At 43.1% G+C, this 21,265-nt stretch overlaps 1 protein-coding gene across 1 annotated transcript in view; it reads left to right on the forward strand.

Moving 5' to 3' along the window:
• Nucleotides 1-21,265, forward strand: part of PTPRT (protein tyrosine phosphatase receptor type T) — a 632,313-nt gene that overhangs the window by 150,097 nt on the left and 460,951 nt on the right. The window contains exon 6 of the mRNA XM_049650393.1: nt 11,377-11,670. Within this exon, the coding sequence (XP_049506350.1) occupies nt 11,377-11,670 (294 nt within the window). The remainder of the gene's footprint in view (nt 1-11,376; nt 11,671-21,265) is intronic.

Raw genomic sequence — 21,265 nt, forward strand, 5'->3', positions numbered from 1 at the left:
AATTCTCCATAGCCAGACTGCTGGGAAAGGGTGGGGCAGAGAGTCAAATGATGCCGGATCATGGACCTGTGCTGTTCTATGACAAAATGCTTCTGTGACATGGCCTCTAATTCTGAAGGTTTAGAATCTAGGCTCTCCTAGGCTCCTCCCTCGAGGAGATAGACTCTTGATTAGCAGTCAAGGAAAGAAAGGCTCTTCTGGAATGATTACTCTGTTCTTAATTTTGGGAAGTGGCCCAGCAAAGAGTAATCTCAAAAATATCAATATGCTGGGGGAAAAAGAGGAGCAGGGCGCAGACAGAGTGTTACAGATCATGAAATCTCGCCTGGTGCTAAGTCGGTATTGAATTATGCATTTTTAAATGACTTCACTGGTTGCAACATGACTGTGTTAAGTAGACCGAGGCCAAGCTCTTAAGTGTACTTGCTTGTGGAAATGTTGGCAGGAGTACATTCTGACATTACTGCAGCCCCTCTTCATCCTGACACAAGAAAGGGAATGCATTTAATAGAATCTTTGTGTCTTTCTATGGGGGCCACAAAATGAGGGTACCAACTAAGTTTCCTCCCAACTTAGTGTCAACTAAGTGCACTTGCAATGTGCTGGGACTGTTTAAGACTACTGATTAGAATACCTGATGTTATCCTCATGGCAATCCACATGAGGGAGGTGTTGTTATCACCCCCATTTTACAGATGAGGAAACTGAGTCACAGAGAAGTAACTTGCCCTGGTTTTCATAATGCCTTACTTTGGATTTCTCCAAAACCAGACCCTGCAACAGCATTTTGCAAGTAGTTTATTTGGAAATGGAAGAGAACACTGGTAGAGGAGGAGAGTAAGTGAGGCAGGAAAGGAAGGAAGGCTTCCCCTAAAGTATGCATGAATGAGCTGGTAGTTCTGGGAGGTATTTGATGCTCATTCCCACTAGTGATCCCTTAAAAGACTGAAAAGGGGCACCTGGGTGGCTCAGTCAGTTGAGCATCTGAGTTTGGCTCGGGTCACGGTCTCACAGTTCATGAGTTCAAGCCCCACATCGGGGTTGCTGCTGTGAGCACCGAGCCTGCTTGGGATTCTCATTCATATTCTCTCTCTCTCTCTCTCTCTCTCTCTCTCTCTCTCTCTCTCTCTCTCTCTCTCTCCTTCTTTCTCTGACCCCCCCCCACCTCCCAAAAATAAACAAACATCAAAAAAAAAAAAAAAGACTGAGTAGAGCAGGCCCATTGTTCCACCAAGGATCAAAGAAACTGGGGTGTTTATCCACCTCCTCATATTCCTCATTGGGAAAGAGTTGTACCTGGGAGTGATAACACCCTGGCATGCCCAGTCTACCCTACAGTGGGGCCATCAAACTCTGGCAGCTGTAGAAAGCTACCAGCCAGGGAAATGCAGGTGCTGGAGGTAGGAAGTCATCAGCTCATGGTGGTATTATCCACCAAAACCACACGTGACCTCTAGATAAGTCAAGAGAACTTTGTCTGGGTGCCACCAGAATCAGCTGCATTTGGCTAAAAGGTAGCTGAGCCATAGAAAAAAGAATTGCCTAGAATCCTAAGAACTAGCAGTACTTGTGCCAGAAAAGGGAAGAGTAAATGTTCATGGATGGCCTTCCATGCTGGGGAGGTAAAACTGCTGGAGTATTGTGACTCCAGGATCAAGCCCACCATAGAGCAGGTGCTGTGATAGGATCTGGGGACATAGGCGAAAATGGCTTGGCCTGTGTCCTTGAGACAGATCCATCAGCGAATAGTCTGTGTGTGCTGTACAAATTTTGTGATGAATTTGTGCCCAGGGGCACTGAGGACCGTGTCAATTCCAGAGGATGCTGTTGGTGCCCGATCCCCAGGACGGTGCTTCCCCTAGTGGCCATGGGTGCAGCTAAAGCCTCACAGTTGCCCCTTGTACTGGATTTAATATTGATTGTTCCCCCCAAATTCATGTTTTTCCTAGAGCCTCAGAACGTGTCCACATTTGGAAATAAGGAGGGTCTTTTCAGATGTAATTTATTAAGTTAAAATGAGGTCATACTAGAGTAGAGTGGGTGCTCATCCAGTAAGATTGGAGTCCATCAGAAAAGGGAAATCTGGACGTAGAGACACAGACACATGGAGAAGAAGGCCATGTGAAGACACAGACGGAAATTAGACTGACACATCTATAATCCAAGGAAGATTGAGGACTGCTAGCAAACACCAGAAGGTAGAAGAGGCAGGGAAGCATTCTGCCCTGGAGGCTTCAGAGGGAGCATGTCCCTGCTGGCACCTTGATTTCAGTCGTCTCACTTCTAGAACTATGAGAGCATAAATTTCTGTTGGTTTAAGCCACCCATTTTGTGGTACGTAGTTATAGAAGTCCTAGGAAATGACTGCACCCTTTGCAGGGTAACTGTTCTCAGCCACACAGGAGCTGCTTGGCTGACGTGCAGTGCCTGCACCCCCAGAGCAACCTGTATCTGGTTAATGACACAACGGTGCAAATGGCTGATGCCCTTGCCTCAGTGAGGGACAAGTGAGGTTGTGCACTTAATGCTCCAGAGCTCCAAACTACACCCATGTTTGGCTTCCTGACCTTTCCCATACCATGCCTCCTAAAAACTCCTCCAATCAATGACTTGCACAGAATCCTTGTCTCAAGCTTTGTTTCTTGGGACCCTGGGCTAACACAACCACAGAACACAGAGAACACAACTTTGAGGTGAGATCCAGGAAGGCATCCCAGAGGAGAGCTCTCTTGAAGGACAAGGGAAGGTGAGTCACCTGGAGAAGGGGGAAGAACGAGAGACTATTTCAGAGAAATTCCATGTGTCCAAAAGAGAAATCCTGTTAGTATCTGAATTCCCCCATCCTAAAGTTAGGATTTTGATTCATCCCAAGGTGGACTGGGGCCTTTCTTCAAGTGATCTTTTCTCTTAGGAAGGGCAAGCAGACATTGTATTTCTTGCATTTTTTAGGAAGAGTCTGAGAGTGTCTTTCTGTTGGCTGTGCAACTGTACCACAACGTAGCTGGCTCTAAAATTCTTGGGTCATGAAACATCCTCTTAAAACCCGTGTGCGTGTATTATGGTTGGGGACCTCTCCCTCTCCCCTCATCCTAAGGCTGCGTGGGCCCCAGTCCTGGCTTCTTGAATGACTAGGTGTTGGAAATTGGGAAAGTTAATCTGCATCTCTTTCTTCTCTTAAGTAAAAAATGAATCATACTAGTATCTACCCATAGAGTCACTATGAAGATTGTGAGTTATTCTAAGTCAGTAAGAAACAGTGACAGGTGCATAAAATTTTGTAGTTACATATTAGTTGCCACTGCAGTCATTTGGGATTATTACTATTTTCACCAGTTTCACCATTACATCACAGTATCTCGAATTGAAATGCTGAGGTCTGAGAACCAATTGTTTAGTCTTTTTTGTTTTGATGGAGATCTGTGTGTCTCTAGATGCTTGGGGGAACTTTTCTTTAGTCTTGTATTTCAACGTATTATCAGTTTGTGCTTAATTTTGAGTCTCATCATTGATTTTGCCAGGAGCCCACTATGTTCTTTATACTCTGTAAACTCAGTGCTCCATTTATTTCAAAGAAATTTTCTTTAGGTATGTCTTTGATTATTGTTCTGTTCCACATATTTGATGTCTTCTCCCCAAACACTTCCAATCCTTAGTGTGAATGTCCATCCACTATTTTCTGTGATATTCTCCTTCTTGTTCTTTTTTATCTCTTCATGGCAACTCCAAACTCTTATTTAGGGGAAACTTATAAAATGTTTTCTTTTGCATAAGACATCAAAAATTATTGACTGTATGTTAGGCTAGGGCACAGAGACTAATTCTGGTAGGCATGTTTTGGTAAATTAGTGCTATGTCTACTTGTGTCTTCTGCTCAGGGACCTCATGAGTCCATGCCATGGAAGGAGAAGGTGGGGTCTCTGGTTGACAAGACACAGGTTAGAGTCAGTGAACATATGCACATAGAATCCCTACAGTTCCTGGTGGAGACTTTAGGTACTTTTCTAATTAGAACTGTAGAACCATCTTTCATTCTAAAGATGAAAACATTGAGAGTCTCAAAGATTGAGTGGTCTGTCCAGGGTCACAGAGCTGGTTAGTGGAAAGGCAGGTCAAAGAAGGATTTGGACCCTGATCTCCAGCTAGTCTCCCTTTTTCTTTTTGATCCTTAATTCATTATTGTATGAAACAGTGTTGCGTGCCAGTCAGTAGAATATCTAACAAGCATGATGCTTTGAGCATCCATTATGTGCCCTGTGGCCGTACAGCTGAGTAGTTATGAAGCAGAATTAAAAAGAAAAATGGGCCCGGTTTGATTAAAAGTAAAAGGAAAGATGTTCTAATCGGGAAAACTGGCATGTGCAAAAGTGTGGAGGTGGGAATAATAAAGTAGTATGAGGGTATGTGTGTATGTTGGTGGGTAGAATGGGGTGGGGGCATTCTTGCAGACTCTTCATGGGTCAGTCAATAGTGATGCAGTTAGGTGATCAGATAGGGGGCAGCGGGTGGTGGAAAGCATCAGAGGCCAGGTTATATCCACCTTAAATGTGTCGAGGGTCACTTTACATCCTAGCAACATTCAGGTTTTCTCCAAAGGTTTGATTTCTGTCTGGAGCAGACAATGCATACGTACAAAGCTTGCTCTCTAGCTATTTGAAGCACTTTTGCTGTCTGTAGGAATTTCTGGGGAGCCAAATTGTTACAAGTGCTCACAGCGCAGAAAAAGAAAGATAGAATTGGTCTAGAGATTGCTGCCTGAGGACAAGGCAGAATTATATTAAGGGGTCACCTCACCACCTACGTGTTGAAGGAGAGCCTTGGCAGGTCCAGGGCAGTTGCTGCCCAGGACTTACGTGTGGGTGGCTCACAGAGTCTTGTCCTTGAAGTGCTTTGATGCCTGGTTGGAAGGGGCCAGTGCAGTCTCCAAGTTCAGCTCCCGGAAGGCCAGACTTTGTCCCTCTGGATTTGGTTCCAGACTTTGTCAGCAGAGAGTGTCACCAAATGTGAAAAACTTATTCCTAGCTATACAGTTGATGGTTCAGGATCAAGTAGATAGAGGGGGTTCGTGGTTTCATATGTGAAAAGCCTCATGGATGAGAACTGGTGTGTCCTGAAAAATAATAGGAATTCAAGCATCTGATGATGTTGATAAAATTATTTGGAGATAAACGATATGTGATTAGAGGCTCCTTCCTCCAGGTATTCTGGGGTTCATCTCTCGGTAAAATTTAGTGGCATTCTTCCCACCTGCTGGGCCACAGGCAAGCCATATTTTTGTTTCTTTATTTTCCTTAAACTTTTTAAAAACACATCATTGACATATAGCACAATACTGGAAGTGCAGTTTGATGAGTTATACAACCCTAGTCAAGATACAGAAATTTTTATTACCTTAGAAAGTTTTCTCAAGTTCCCTTCCAGGCAGTCACCTCAACCAGAGGGAACACTATTCTTATTATTTAATTACCCAAATCAGTCTGCAGTGCATTTCAACACTCCAGAAAGTTCTTTTATGCCTTATCCCAGTGAGTACCTGCTCCCTCAGGTATGTAATTTGTTTATCACCATAGGTCAATGTTGCCTCTCCTTGAACTTTTCATATAAATGGAATCGTTATGCGTTCTTCTTTTCTCCTCCTTTTGCCTAACATAATTTTGGGATTCACTCATGCTGTGTGTCAGTAGTTCCTTTTTCCTTGCTGTACGGTATTCTGCTGTACGGATGCACATCATTTGGTTGATCCAGAAGCATGCACCTGGGCTCCTCCAGTTTCCTCCTCCTCCTCAGCTTCTGAATTACCTTCTTATTACTTCTCTTTCTGGCAGTCCTCGAAGGAAAGCTAGAATTTGAGCTTCTGGCAGCCAGGATTGTGTCTGTTGTGTTTACCACTGAATCCTCAGCGCTCCGAACAGCATGTGACCGATAGCAGGTGTTCAGTGTTTGTAGGATGAGTGGATTAAGAGTGTTCTGAGCACCTAGTTTTAATTGCTTACCACTCTGAGCCTGTATGGTATCTTCCCAAACAACTCAGATCGACAGGACCCCCAAGACATTCTCTCTTTGCTTGCAAATATAACATGAATTTAAGTCCCAAGGGTTGTGAGCTTTGTCTCTGCAAGAGCTTCCCTCTGCACCAGGTTAGGTCCCTTCGTAGACCTCATTAACTGTCTCTACCACCCCCATCATGACCTTTCCCTTCCACTTTATTGGCATTGCTGCTTTAATTGACTGCCTTATGCTCTCGTTCCATGGGTCTGGAGAGCCTGCATTTCTCTCTACCACTAAAGTCCCCATACCCAGCACTCTGTCTGGCACATGAGAAGCAGAGAGTACATACTGGTTGGGGTTTCTTTCACAGAGAGTTCTGTAAGGTTGTTCATCTCAAGACCATGACCTTGAGAAGAGAAGGATGCATTTGAAAACAAAGCCTCTGTTATATAATGCATGATTGTGTGCCCCCTGCCCTTTCCAAATTCACATGTTGAAGCCCTAACCCCTGATGTGATGGTATTAGGAAGGTGGAGGCCTTTGGGAGGTGATTAGGTTTAGATGAAGTCATGTAGGTAGAGCTCCCATTATGGGATTTGTGCCTTTGTAAGAGGAGGAAGAGACCAGCTCCTCTCCCTCTCCCTCTCCCTGTCCCTCTCACTCCACCATGGAAGGGCATAACAAGGAGGTAATCTGCAAACCAAGAAGAGGGGTTCTCACCAGGAACTGAGTTATCTGGCACCTTGACCTTGGTCTTCGTAGCCTCCAGAGCTCTAAGAAATAAAGGCCTATTGTTTAAGCCACCCAGCCTTTGGTATTTTGTTATAGCAACACAAACTACTAAGGCAGCCTTCGTAGAAGATTTCTAGTTAGGATATAGCATCTCATGGGTAGGGTCATGTCTTCATCCATAAAATATTTTAGCCCAAATGTTGAATCTATTAATGTGTTAGGTGGGTCATGGCCATGAGGGACTTAGACATTTACTTCACATTATCCCATGGAAATCTTAGAATGTTTATTTTCACCCAGATGTTTGGGATGCTGGGAGCCTAGAAGCACTAGATCTGTGAAGTTTACAACAAGTTCCATTTCCTTACTGATTGTATTCCTGGCTTTAGCCCCTGCAACAAAGGGTGGCTTCAGGGTCTCAAAGAAGTGTAAAGTATTATGGGCATGTGGTGCATAAGCAGGATCTCTGTGCTTTTCCTTTATTCTCAGCATAGCCTCTTCAGGGGTTCATGTATAGGCTTCAGAAGTGTTCATGAATTCCTGAAATGGTGGGTATATGTGCATTTTCCTGGGAAAAGAGTCTGAAATTTCTCACCAGATCTTTGCAAGGGCCTATGTATCCTCAAAAGTTAAAAACTACTTGCATAGACTCCCTTGAAAGATCCTTCTGGTTAATTGCTTAAACATCTGAAGTACGAGAAGAAAAAGGGAGGAGCAGGAATTCTGCTAGGGCCCAAAGTTCTAATGTTCTGCCCCCACCTTCTAGTAAACAGACCCTCTCTGGCCTTGGTTCCCTTTCTGATGACTCCAGTTGTTGGATTAGATGGCCTCATATTTCTTGCATTGTGTACTTGAGCAGTTCGTCTCAGAGAGAACTGATAAACCTGATGTTTCTGTTCATTTAAAAAAAGAGAGGTGCTTACAAAAAAAATAGTGTGTCTCATATCCCTACTTCTCTTTGAACCACTCATACATGTGACTTATAAAGAATCCAAAGTCTATAAAGAACTAATCAAACTCAACACTGAAAAATAATCCAGTGAAGAAATGGGCAGAAGACACCAACAGACACTTTTCCAAAGAAGATATCCAGATGGCCAACAGACATGAAAAGATTACTCACCATCACTCATCATCAGGGAAATACAAATCACAACCACAATGAGATACCACCTCACACCTGTCAGAATGACTAAAATTAACAACACAGGCAACAACAGATGTTGGTGAGGATGCAGAGAAAGGGGAACATTTTTGTACTGTTGGTGGGAATGCAAACTGGTGCAGCCACTCTGGAAAACAGTATGGAGGTTCCTCAAAAAATTAAAAGTAGAACTACCCTATGACCCTGCAATCCTACTACTAGTTATTTATCCAAAGAATACAAAAATGCTGATTCAAAGGGGCACATGCACCCCAATGTTTATAGCAGCACCATCGACAATAGCCAAAGTGTGGAAAGAGCCCAAATGTCTACTGACTGATGAATGGATAAAGAAGATGTGGTGTACACACACACACACACACACACACACACACACACACACACACACAGTGGAATATTACTCAGTGGTCAAAAGAATGAAATCTTGCCATTTGCAACAACATGGATGGAACTAGAGTGTATTACGCTAAGTGAAATAAGTCAGAGAAGGATAGATAACATAGGACTTCACTCATATGTGGAATTTAAGAAGCAAAACATGAATATAAGGGTAATGGAAGGAAAAATAAGATAAAAACAGAGATGGAGGCAAACCATAAGAGACTCTTAAATACAGAGAACAAACTGAGGATTGCTGGAGGGGAGGTGGGTGGGGGGTGGGCTAAATGGGTGATGGACGTTAAGGAGGGCACTTGTTGGGATGAGCACTGGGTTTTATATGTAAGTGATGAATCACTAAATTCTACTCCTGAAACCATTACTACACTATATGTTAACTAACTTCCATTTAAATTTTAAAAAAGAACCCCAATTATAATTGAATTACTAACAAAAGAGGAAATAAAATAATAATCTGATGGCTGTTTTAGAACCAGGTACAGGAAGCACTGTGATGTACTTCAAGGGGACAGAGGGAGAGATAATTGTATTGGCTAGTCTGCAGAGGGACATGTGTACTAGTAAGTCATTTGAGATGGAGACATCTATTTACTCGAGGGAAAGTTTGTTACTATATTGTACCTACCACCAGAAATAAGTGAAAAGAGACTAAACATTTGGAAAGATTGATACTTTATTTTCTTTCTGGTGGTCAGCATTTACTGCTAATGCCTGAAACAGAGCAAAGACCATGGAGGAAAGTCGATTGGCCCAAGCCCCAAAGTATTGAAGTCTGCTGCTCTTAATTCTGTCCAGGGCCAGTCTGTGAATAATTATATTAAGGAGTTGAGCAGAGTTATCACAGAGCTACAAAATAGCACCCTTGGGGCCCCACTGTAGACTGATGGGGACTCTGGAGAGTTGACAATGATGATCAAAATGTCTATATATTTAAAATACACAAAGGATGAGCTCAGAAATTATCTGCCTGCCAACTTAACTTCTCTACCTGGAACAAATTATCAAAAAATCAATTTGCAAACACCTTTGAGATAACAAGGCCTTGAGTAATAACCTTCATGGCTTTGTAAAGAAAAGCATCTAGCTTGACTAATCTGCTTAATTTCCTTCTCTGACCAAATGGCAGGCTATAATAGAGGCAATCTGAAGTTGTCCCTTAAGATTTGCTTCAAATCACACTGAGAAAATATTGTCCACCTCTGTTTCATAGCAATTATTCTGTCTCTGGAGAATCTTTGTGGGTAGGTGATTAATTAGAAAGCAAACACTGAATGAGTCTGATCTATCCCGAAGCTCTCACCTGAGTTCCAGATGGAAACCTGTACCTGCCTTACCCACCTGAATAGCCCAGAGGCCCTCCAAAAGTTTTGATCACATCTGCATTATACTCCACTCCCAGACGCTCCCCCACCCACTGACTCTTCACTTCCTAATTCTACTCCAAGAATCATTAATTTGTTCATATCCATTGACAGATCCCATTTCTGGCAATTGGTTCCAAGAAAATATGAGACCAGAAAAATTGGAGTCATTTGCACAAAGATGTTCATTGCAGCATTATTTACTGTAGCAAAACTTGGCACAATTCACATGCCCAAGAATTGGAGATTAGTTAGTGTGATTGCCTGATAGATTGTTCTGTAGCTATTAAAGACTGTGATGGCAAGATCCATGTTGTCAGCAAAGTCTTTAGAATCTAAGAAGTGAGGGAAGAAAAACATTGGGTCTTTATGTTACTGTAGCTGTATGAACAAGGATTAAAAATATGAATAGAAATTGTAATGGAACATGGAGAAATAAAAATGGCTGTTATATTGAGTGGTAGATAAGGGGACTTATTTTCTCTTTATTGTTACTTTCTTTTTTTTACATTTTTTTCAGTGTTTGTTTGTTTTTGAGAGACAGAGACAGAGCATGAGTGGGGCAGGGGCAGAGAGAGAGAGAGACAGAATCCGAAACAGGCTCCAGGCTCTGAGCTGTCTACACAGAGCCCGAACCCACGAACCGTGAGATATGACCTGAGCTGAGGTTGGACGCTTAACCGACTGAGCCACCCAGGCACCCCTATTGTTATTTTCTTTATTGCTTTGCCACTGCTATTTTTTGCTCCAAATAAAAATAACAAACATAACCAGTTTGAGTTCTAGAAAATGGGTGTCTATAAGCAAACAGCTTTCCAAAGGAATAGCTGGTCTGGGAAGGCATAGAGATGTGGGTTCCATCCTACCTTACCTGCTTCATGATCTTGGTTAGGTGACCCAATCACTTGGATTCTTTGTTTGTTTGTTTTTAATCCATCAAAATGGAGGTGATTGTGTCCCAAGATTTGCACAAAGTAGTGCATGTGATATTTCTTGGTAAATAAGAAATACAAAGTTAATGTTAATTTCAGCAGCTACGCCAATGGGCTAAGAATTGCCAGAAAGACCTACCATAAGTGCTTGTTGAAATTGTAGTTTATTTAACCGAAGAAATAGAACTTAGTGGAAGAGGAACAACCCATACAGGATGCAAGATAACTCTGCATTGACTTTTCCCTTGACCCTTGATTCCTACAGAGGACACTGTGCCTGTGACATCCTCCTTACTGGAGGAAACCTGCTAGAGTTGAAAAGAAGCTGAATTTTTCCTTTGCCATCATCTTTTTGCTACTTTGGCTCATAGCACTATTTGGGGGAGAACTTCCACTAGGAATCCATGTGTTGCTATGAAAGAAATGGTTACAAACCTCAGACTCTCCTGGGTTTTGAACCAAATTCCACTTCAGTAAGGGCATGTTCTCATTTGAGGACGGAAAACAGAATATTAACTCAGGCAGCTTTGCTGTGTTCCAGAAAAACCATTTATTCACAATTACCTTCTTTCTTTACTTTATTTAAATGGAAATATGGTCGTGTGGTAGAAGAAATACCAATTCAGGTATTTACATTAAAAAAAATCATAGAAATTAAGGTAGGATGTGAATGGAGTCATGAAAGGGATTTGGGCTCCTGTAAGTGGCTCACTCTGGAATTCTGTTCTTGTCCTTATATGCTTGGATTCTTCTCCGTAAACCATTTGGGTCTGACATCCTTTGCTGATTGCTTGTCTTCCAGAGCCTCCCACACCCATCGCCCCCCCAGAGCTGCTGGCCGTAGGGGCCACATACCTGTGGATCAAACCGAATGCCAACTCTATCATTGGGGATGGCCCCATCATCCTGAAGGAGGTGGAGTACCGCACCACCACGGGCACCTGGGCCGAGACCCACATAGTTGACTCTCCCAACTATAAGCTATGGCATCTGGACCCTGATGTGGAGTATGAGATCCGGGTGCTGCTCACACGACCGGGGGAGGGAGGCACGGGACCACCAGGGCCTCCGCTCACCACCAGAACCAAGTGTGCAGGTAAGAGCTTCCTTCTTGACTCTGCTTCGAGAGGTCGGGCAGTTGCCCTGAGTGATCCTTCTATTGGCATTCTGCGACAGTCATTCCTAGACTTCTTTGATGTGACTGTGCTTCCTGTTGTGGAAAGCAACAGTCAGGGCTTTGGTCTTGCCTTCGAGGCCCTCCTGGCTCTGGTGATGACTGGGACCCATAGAGCCACCTGACTCCAGCCGTGTCCTGGAGCGTTCCTGGTTCTGACAGTGTTTCCGATGGGACACTGGTTGTGTGCCTCCAGGGATTCCTGGTGCCACTGTAAGTCTGAGGCTTCCTAGTGCTCGAAGTGTCTCTCAGGGCTCCTGGCTCTGAAAGTGTGCCTTGTCACGGCCTCATTTGGACTACACCTCTGTGTGCTTCTGATTCTTGTTAGCTATCTCAGGTGCTTGTGATGTTAACTTTGTCCCTGAGGATTCCTTGCCTAGGCCTGTGACCCTAATGAGCTCTTGGTTTTGACACTTTGCCTGAGGGTTCCTGGTTCTATTTACGTCTCTGAAAGGTTCCTGATGCCAACTTTGTCTTGAGTACCTCCTGGCTCTGAAAGTGCCTCTCAGTGGATTCTGGAACTGCTTTAGTCCTTGAGAGCTTTCTGGCTCTGTATCCCTCAGGCCCTCCTGGTTCCAACCGAACAGTCTAGGTTGGGACTGTCCCTTCATGGGTCCTCTGGATTCTATATCCCTCCAAGCTCCTGGCTCAGTATACCCCAGGGGACTTGTGCCTCCCCCAGTTTCTCTGAGGTTTTTGGTTTGTCGCTTAAGAATTTGGTGGCTGGGACTGTGTCTGAGAAGGTTCTTTTGAACCAACTGTATCCTATCCCCAGGAACTCCAGGCTTCTATGGTGTTTCTAATAAGGGATATTGGCTAGGATTTTATCCCTGACTGTATTCCTGAGATGTTACAGCTCTGAATGTAACTCAAGAAGTTAAAAGAACTCAGTGTGGTTTTTTCCCCCTTTAACCATTTGATGTAAGTACTTTTATCTCACATATATATGAAGGAATAGAGACTCTATATTTTAAAACCTTTTGTCCAAAGTCGTAGAATTAACCAGTGGCACCGTCAGGATTTGCACTCAGGTTCTTCTGACTCTAATGCCACTGATCATTGGTCACCCCAATGAAAAGATAGAGAAGTCTGTGCCATTGGCATGGAATACAGTGCCGGGGTTCTGCCAGGGGGGACCAGGGAAGCAGCAGCATGAGCCATTGGATTCCAAGGGAGGAAGAGTCACTGATGGGTTCCGGGTGGGGAGAGAAGGACCCATCGGCACAACGACCCCCATGGAAGAAAAAAACAAAATACAATTAGTTCTATAATGCGACATACGCGTCCCTGAAAATCACTGTAGTATGGAAAGTTATGCGATAAAGACTATCAGGGTTATGGGGGAAAATGGGATTAGGGTACTTCGCTCATACTTCATCAATGACACATTAAAAAAAAAGAGGAAAATAGTAAAACTGGTCACACAGTTCACACCTGTCAGTGGCTTAGGATATGCATAAATACTGCAGTACATAGAGTGTGTTTCCTTGCAGAGAGACCCCGGGTTTGCTTTTGAAGCAGGTTGCAGCCTGTGAGCTGGGGTGGTGATGAAGAGGGCTTTCTGAACGTGATGGAAAGTCATGACACCAGCTGTGGGTGCCTGGGGCTCACAGCACGTGCTGTGAACAGAGGCAGCAGGTCAATGTTTGAGGGGGGTACGTTCTCTGTACTCGCGCGTGGCTCAGTGGAGCTGAGTGCAGTTTTCTGCTTCAATAGTGTTTCTATGTGCAGACTCACACATAACAAATGTGACATTCGTGCTATGCTCAGATTGTCCCCTAATAGGTCAATCATGTTGGAACACATGTGAGTTGTCAGAACAAGAGCTGTAGCAGAACTGACTGTAATCACTCTTACGTACCTCAGTAGTGCGTCTGGGTGGTCTATAACCCAAGGTTAGTGAGGATGCCCATTGCTTGGGAGTATTCCTTTGGATGTTGTCGGACCATTATAATAAATAGAAATGCCATTTTCTTGATTATTTTCAAAAGCGGGCCTTTCGCAAAATTCCTTATTGAAACCTGATTACGAAACCTACTACTTTAAAAGGACATAAGATTATGTTATTAAACCAGGTAATACCTTATCTCAGCTTTGCAATTCAATATTCATCCATAAAAGTAATTGATTTGATCCTACCAATGAGACTTTTCTTTTTCCACAGGGTAAATCTAAGAGTTTCCAGGGTTTTTGATCTTTATAAATGATACTGAAAGTCCTTTAGCAGCCCCTCTGGACGTATTTGCTGATGATCATATAATACATTTTGAAATTCAATCGGAAGATGATCATCTCAATAAAAATTTACAATCTATTGCAAACTGTTGCCACGACTGTGTAATGGATTTTGCATGTTGAAAACACAATTGTCTGACTATCACTATAAAAATTATGAGTTGAAATGCTGTTTGTGGTTTTATATTTCAAAAAATGGTGGTGTTTAAGTAAGTTACAGCTAAAATCTTGAATAACCCACATTTTACAAAATGTGTCATCAAGAACATAATCTTCTTTCCCACATTGCCACTGATGGTAGAATATTCTTTGCCTCATAATTAATTTTTAAGAGGATTCCAGGGCTGGTATCCATTTGTGGAAGCTGTTTATTGGGGTTGGTAGTGTGGGTCCCCCCCCCTTCCTTTTTCTATTATTAATCGCACTGGAAATGTACTCATTATTTTGCAAAACAGAAAATGAGAGAATGTGGAGTGTGGAAGGTATGATTTCTGCCCAGAGGAATTTACAGACTATGTTAAGATTCCAGCAAAACAGCAAAAAGGGTAAAACATAAACATAAAGTCGAATATTGAAATAGCATACTTCAGGGAGAAAAACCAGGTCGGTGGGGAAAGGCAGTGCTCTTAAAATGGTCTGGCACACTGGTTCACAGAGTTTAGTCCCTGGACCATCAGCATCACCTGGGAACTTGTTAGAAATGCATATTCTCAGGCCTCAGCCCTGACCTAATGATGCAGAAATTCTGGGAGTGGAGCCCAGAAATCTATGCTTTAAGGAGCCCTCTGAGTGATGCTGAGGCATACCCACATTGAGGAATCACTGATACGCTGTGCCACACCTACGTGCCACTTTGGTGGTGTGCCCACTATGTTGCTTGATCCTTGAAGCAGCTCTGAGAGGTAAATGGGAGGAAGGCTAAGGTACAGCATCATCAGCCCAAGACTGCAAATCAATTCAGTGCTTAGAGCTAAGTCTCTTGGCTCAAGGAATTCCCCATCACATGCTTTGATGGGGTTTCCTGTCTACATGTCCTCTTGAGGGTGGGTTTGCGTGGTAGGGAGACTGGCAACTATGGAGAACAGCTGCATGGTCTAGTCAGTCCACGGAGGCTGTAGGCCTTTTCTGCAAACATCTACTGAGCTCCTTCCCTGGGCCAAGCTCTGTTCTAGGCATTGGTGGCAAAGGCTTAAAGCAGGCGCTCAGGCTAAAGCATGGGTGTAGCTCAGGAAGATACCTGGGGGACAATTCAGCAAGGGCAGGTGTGGATGTATTCCGGGTCTGCTAGGTCTGACAGATCACTTGCCGGGTATATCCTTGGTGCATCAGGAACGGGGTCACACCTTTACAGGTGGACATTTTCAAGAGTTTGGCTGCAAAGCACCATCCTAGCTCAATAGTCTCGAGTTCAGAGCAAGACTGTTAGCCAGTGATGCCAGAACCTGGACAGACTATCACACAGGGAATGTAGGGGTGAGAGAAGAGGGCCAAAGATGATACTCTATGGCTTCTGGTTTGGATGGCTGGGAGGTGAGTGGTGGAACTGTTGGGCGAGATGCAAGACACAATAGATGGGTTAGGGACGAGAGAATGAGTTGAGGTTTGCATATGTTGTGTTTGAGATAAAGATGCATAGCAGGTGATGGCATATGGAAGCCTGGAGCCCAGGAGGGACCAGCAGGGTACCCCTTCATCTTCCCTGAGAACTACCTGATTGCATCTGCATTTTAGAATCAAAGGGACTCCTTAGTACCAATGAAAGCAGTTTAATTTTCTTTCTTCATACTATTCCCTTGAGATGCCCCATTCATTTATTTTTTTCATTCATCGTTTTGTTCTTTTGCTCTCTTTAATCATCTGCCATCCTTCCTGAGATACAGGCGTGAGGTGCATATGTGATAATTTACATCAGAGTTCTTTGAAAAGCTCCAAATACTCTTTAGATGCCTGTAATAAAATGAATTATTACTTGTTGCTCTTGTGGTTGTGAATTGTTAAAGCAGGAAATCTGACATGTCCGTTTCTCTGGACTGACTAGCATGTGAATGGGTGTACCATTTTCTTTTGTTGTTCATCATCTCACAGGAAATCCTATTTCAGAACACGATGGTCATAATCTAGACTCTCAGACGTTTTCTTATCTAGAACAGTGGGTGGTTTTCTCTGGCACATCCCCAACAGCAGACATCCATGGATACTAGTTGGGTCCTAGGAGCTTGTCTGGTGCCCACCCAGCCTCACCTTGAATGCTATCTCTGATGGGAAGATCATGCGCTCCCATAGCAGACCTTCTAACTGCTGGGGATCCTGGGTGGTTACTATTACTCTCTATCTAATATTGGTCTGGTTATCATAAAACTCTGGCTGGGGTCCTATGTGGAAACAGAATATCATGTAGGTTTAAAAGAGCAGAGGCTGCTAGCATCAACTATCTGGATTCCATGAGGAGAACCAAGGTCAACAGCATTGAGAATGGGGACCAGGGTCAGCAATAGGGGAAGGCCAGTGAGATGATGAGAGGTGTGGACACCACACTGGTCCAGTTCATCTTTTCTGCAGGTACCACTTTTAATGGGCCATGCACCTGCTTGTTGATGCCTTCAAGCTATCACCCAGCATTAGACAAAAGACATTCTCCCTCATTGTCACCCAGATCTGCCTCCATGCCACACCCACTTGTGTATGGATCTGGTTTTACTCTCAAGAGACCTATTCCTCCTTATCTCAGAAACAGGTCTTAAGCAACCCAAATTTAGCTCTCTTGTGCTCTGGAAATCTCCTCCCCTTATCCTTAAAGGTCCTGCTTGAGCCAGACTCTGGCAGTAACCATCACTTTGCAGTTGTGGAATCACAAATCCACAATCTAGCATGCCAGGTGATCAGAAGTTCCCTGTGATTGCTTGCTCCCTGTAAATTAAAGGCCCCATTGCCTGGGTACCCACTTCATTGTGGTATTGCCGAATTTAGGTTTTCCAAATGAAAAGTGACTTTGTACAGCCAGAAATGTGCAATACTGCTGCTTTGGAGGGCTCACTTAGTATTCCCTCCACCTGAGGTTTGATTGCACATTATATTTTATTCACATATTTATGGATTCCTACTTGAAGTGATAGGTGTCTGTCTCTTTTCTCTAAGGAAATAGAAAGGAGAAATTCAAATTGCTGAGCTCAATGAAGTAAGAGTAGTTATTAGAATTTAGTGAGAAGAATAGGGGCTTTAGAGCCAAAAAGAATCTGGTTTTTATTTCAAGGTGGCACTTGTATCTGGATGACAGTGCATCTGTCTGTGTCTCTGTTTCGTTTCTTCCATTTACAGGAGATTATGATACACTGTTTTGTGGCGAAGCCTCAGTGAGATAAGTTATAAGCCTAGCAGAGAATCCAAAACATAGAAGCCCCTTAAGGAACATTATTTGGAAGAAAACAAAAAACAAAAAATGTCTCCGGCCTAGGAAGAGGGTGTCGGAATCTAAACTGATGGTGTGATGGACCCTGTTGTAAAAAGACTGCTCTAGTGCCATTGTCTTTACTTGCTCAGACAGTGGTGGATTAGTGCCGAAGCCCTAAGCTCCTGGGAAGATGGTGAACAATGGCTTTGCAGGTGTTCTGGGTTCATTGATGTGTGGCTACAGTGATACCTGATGATGAGGTCAGGGGCGGAGATAGGAGTTGCTCTTTTTCTGATTAATCTAAGTCCTACGTAGGAGAGAGAAGCATGTTATCCAGACCCCTTTCTTTCCTGGGAAGCCAAGGCTTATGAGCATGAGGACTTATGAACAGGGAGCGGAGGTGAGTCCTGACTGTCTTCAGTGAGCATCCTTAGGCGGGCTCTATGTTTTCAGTCCAGCATCCAGTTCTAGGGCAGAGTGGAGGGACAGCAAGAGAGAAAGAGAAATTGAGAGTCTAGAAAACAGAACAAAGCTATGTAACTAGCATTGTAAGGCCTTTTTAAATTTTTTTTTAATTTATTTTGAGAGAGAGAGAGAGACAGCGTGAGTGGGGGAGGGGCAGAGAGAGAGAGGGGTAGAGAGAGAATCCCAAGCAGGCTCTGTGTTAGCAGCCCAGAGCCTGACATGGGGCTTGAACTCACAAAACCATGAGATCATGACCTGAGCCAAAACCAAGAGTTGGACGCTTAACTGACTGAGCCAGCCAGGCACTCCAGGCCATTAAAAGAAAATTTTTGTAAGCCTCAGCATCAATGCACAGGTAGCATAACCTGGTCTGAGATTAGATTAGAAGGGGTCTAGATTAAAAGCAAATGGAACTTCCTTCTGAGCAGGATGGTGGTGTGAGCACAGACTTCTAACTCCTATCTCTGCCCTGTCATAATCCTGGTGAGATTACCCATGAGTCTGAGGGAGGCACAGCAAGATCAGCCAATAGCAGGCAGATCACCATCCTACCTAGAACCAAAGCAGAATCTGAAGACCACCGGGGAAACCTCCAGCACTGTGACAGACTAGGGAAGGAGGGTCTTCCGTGCATGCCACACCATGCTCAAAGGGACATGGTTGCCAGAGTCGTGCAGGTGAGCCCAGACTGAAGGCACCCACAAAAGATGGTTACGACAACCACCTGTGCAAAATTATTTGGAGAAGGGGTGCTCATTGCTCTTCCACTTCCCTTTCCTTCCCTGCCTTTTTAGCTGCTTCTGTGCCTCCTTCCTCCCCTGGAGCATAGGACCATGGAGGAAAGAGGAGGGATTGAAGAGAGAGAAAGCCTGCTCTCACCATACCTGGTTCAGGAGCTGCTACATGAGCCAGGGGGTGTCTGCACGTGAGCAGGCATCTGCTGGGACATGATATGTCCCCTTCCTCTTCTTGCAGACCCTCTCCCCTCCTTCCCTCTATGTACACAATGTCTACAGGTGGCTACCATGGAACTCCTCCCTTGGCTTCGGGAAGATGAGTTGGAAAGCTAAAGCCTTCTTCCCTACACCTGTTTACAGGTTCCAAGACTCTCTCCTCCCAATCCACCCAGCCTCCTTGCTGTGTGGGTTGAGCCTGGTGTTGAAGAGAGGAGGGAGGGTCCAGTTGGGTGCCTCTTCCAGCCCCTGAGGACCTGAGGAGGACATCTGGAAGTGCCTCAGGTTCTCTGCAGGAGGCGGCCATACTTACTCCTTACTCTTTCTGGTTCTGTAGCCTTGGGTGAAATTCCAAAGTAACAAGAAAAACCCTGTAAAACATTGTTAGGTTTAGATTGTTTTGCTCCCCCATGATCCCTAGAGAACTAGGGCTCAGAAGGTGAAGTATAGTAAGCCAACAGACCTTCCTGGGGAAATAAATACTCCTTGATTCCTCCTTACCTTGAAAGTTGAGATAAGAAAAAGCCACAGAGAGGTAGTGTTAATGATAATTAAATCTAATATCTTTGGTTTTTTTGTTTATCAGACTTTCTGGATTAAAAAAGTAACTCCCAAATATGTTACAGCTGGAGGTCACTCATTCCTATACCTGGGAAGACCTTGAGATAACAATACCAAGAAAGTGTGTTTCCTTTGTTTCATAGTAATGAAAACAACAGCTACCCAGTTTGAGTATCTATGATATACAAGGCCCATAACATTGAGGTTGTTTGGAGGATTTTACTTGTAATTCTTGCAGCAGCCTAGTGGAGGGGCCATGATTTCCTCCATCATCTGGGAGGTAAGTGACTTACCCAAGGCCTTATACCTGACCAGGTGGCCTGGCTGGGAACTGAGTGTGTAAGTACATAGCTACAAAGCTCTATGACCGCCAGCATCCAGCATCATTATGAAAGCAGAAGGCACCATGACCAAGTTGGGTTTATTCTAGAAAGGCACTGATGAAAAATGTTGAATGCTGGAAAAGCTATTCATATAATACCTCATATCAATAAGTCAAAGGATACAAACCATATGATCTCCAGAGAGGCTGAAAAATAATTTGAAAGAAATCGGTCTTCATTACCGATCAGAATTCTTACTTAGTAAGCCAGGAATGGAAAGTCACTTTTTTAGAATTACTATTTCTAGGAGCAAATACTCTTACAGCATCAAAGCCTAAGAGAATAAACTAAACCAAGAAAAAAAAAGGTATTAGGATTATTAAGAGATTTCAGTATTATGGTCAGACACAAAGCAAATAAACAAAAAGCAATAGCCGTATGCTAGTAATAACCACATGAAAATATAATAAAACGTATCCTGTTCTCAAATGCAATTAAAACATAAATACTTAGGAGGAAACCAAGAAACATATTGCAACTACGTATGAAAACATAAACCCCTGCAAAACTTTTCTGAGGAAGATAAAGCAAGACTTGAATAAATGGAGAGGTATATCATGTAGTTGGATTAGCAAATTTAATATTGTGGGGATATCCGTTCTCCCCAAATTAATTTATGGGTTTAATGCAATTGCAATCAAAACCCTAATGGGAGTCCTTCTGGAACTTGACAGTGATTTCAAAATTGATCTGAAATAATATAGAGGAGAAAGTAATGGAGAACAGTTTAAAAAAGTGGTGTGGGGGGACATTTCATTGTGAAATATCAACATTTATTATAGCTATAATAATTGAAGCCCAGAGAATAATCCAGTATAGAGTGAAACTAGCTATTAAAATTTATATGAATGGAGAATTGCTTAACAAATAGTATATTTGTAATTGGTTAATAATTTGGAAAAAATAGAATGTGTTGCATGTATATTATGATACGCTAAATAAATCCTGGATCGATTAAGAACTTAAATTAAAATCAGAAAAAAGGAAGAACCAGAAGAAAATATTGTTCTTTTCTTCGGAAGGACTTTCAGCTCATTAAGAGCAAATAAATAAACCCCTGAGTCGAATCTTACTATGTAAAAAGAAAAGGAAAAGAACAGCTTCTCTACTGTATTAACAAAATTCAAAAAACAAATAGGTAAGCTGGATATGGGAAAAGACAACAGAATTTAGAAGAAAGGGATAATATTCTCACATAAAAAGAGCTCTAACAAGTTGATAAAAATGTCACGTGATAGAAAAAAAGGCTAAAAAATATTGACAGGTAATTGTCAAGCAAAATGTGAATGGTGAAGAACAAATTTAACATGTCTAGTGTCACAGATAATCTAATAAATGCACTTTTAACCTGTAAGATTACCAAAACATACCTATTTTTCACTGGTAAAAACCAGCGTTGGCAAGGAGCAGTGAAAGCAGTCTTTTACAGGCATTTCTGCAAGTGGGTTAAGTGGCACAGCGTATTTAGAAGACAATTCACTAATTTTTTTTCCTAACAAAATAATCAGAGCTTCACAGAAGGAGTTGTATAC

Source organism: Panthera uncia (assembly GCF_023721935.1).
Source record: "Panthera uncia isolate 11264 chromosome A3 unlocalized genomic scaffold, Puncia_PCG_1.0 HiC_scaffold_11, whole genome shotgun sequence".
NCBI classification, from domain to species: Eukaryota; Metazoa; Chordata; class Mammalia; order Carnivora; family Felidae; genus Panthera; species Panthera uncia.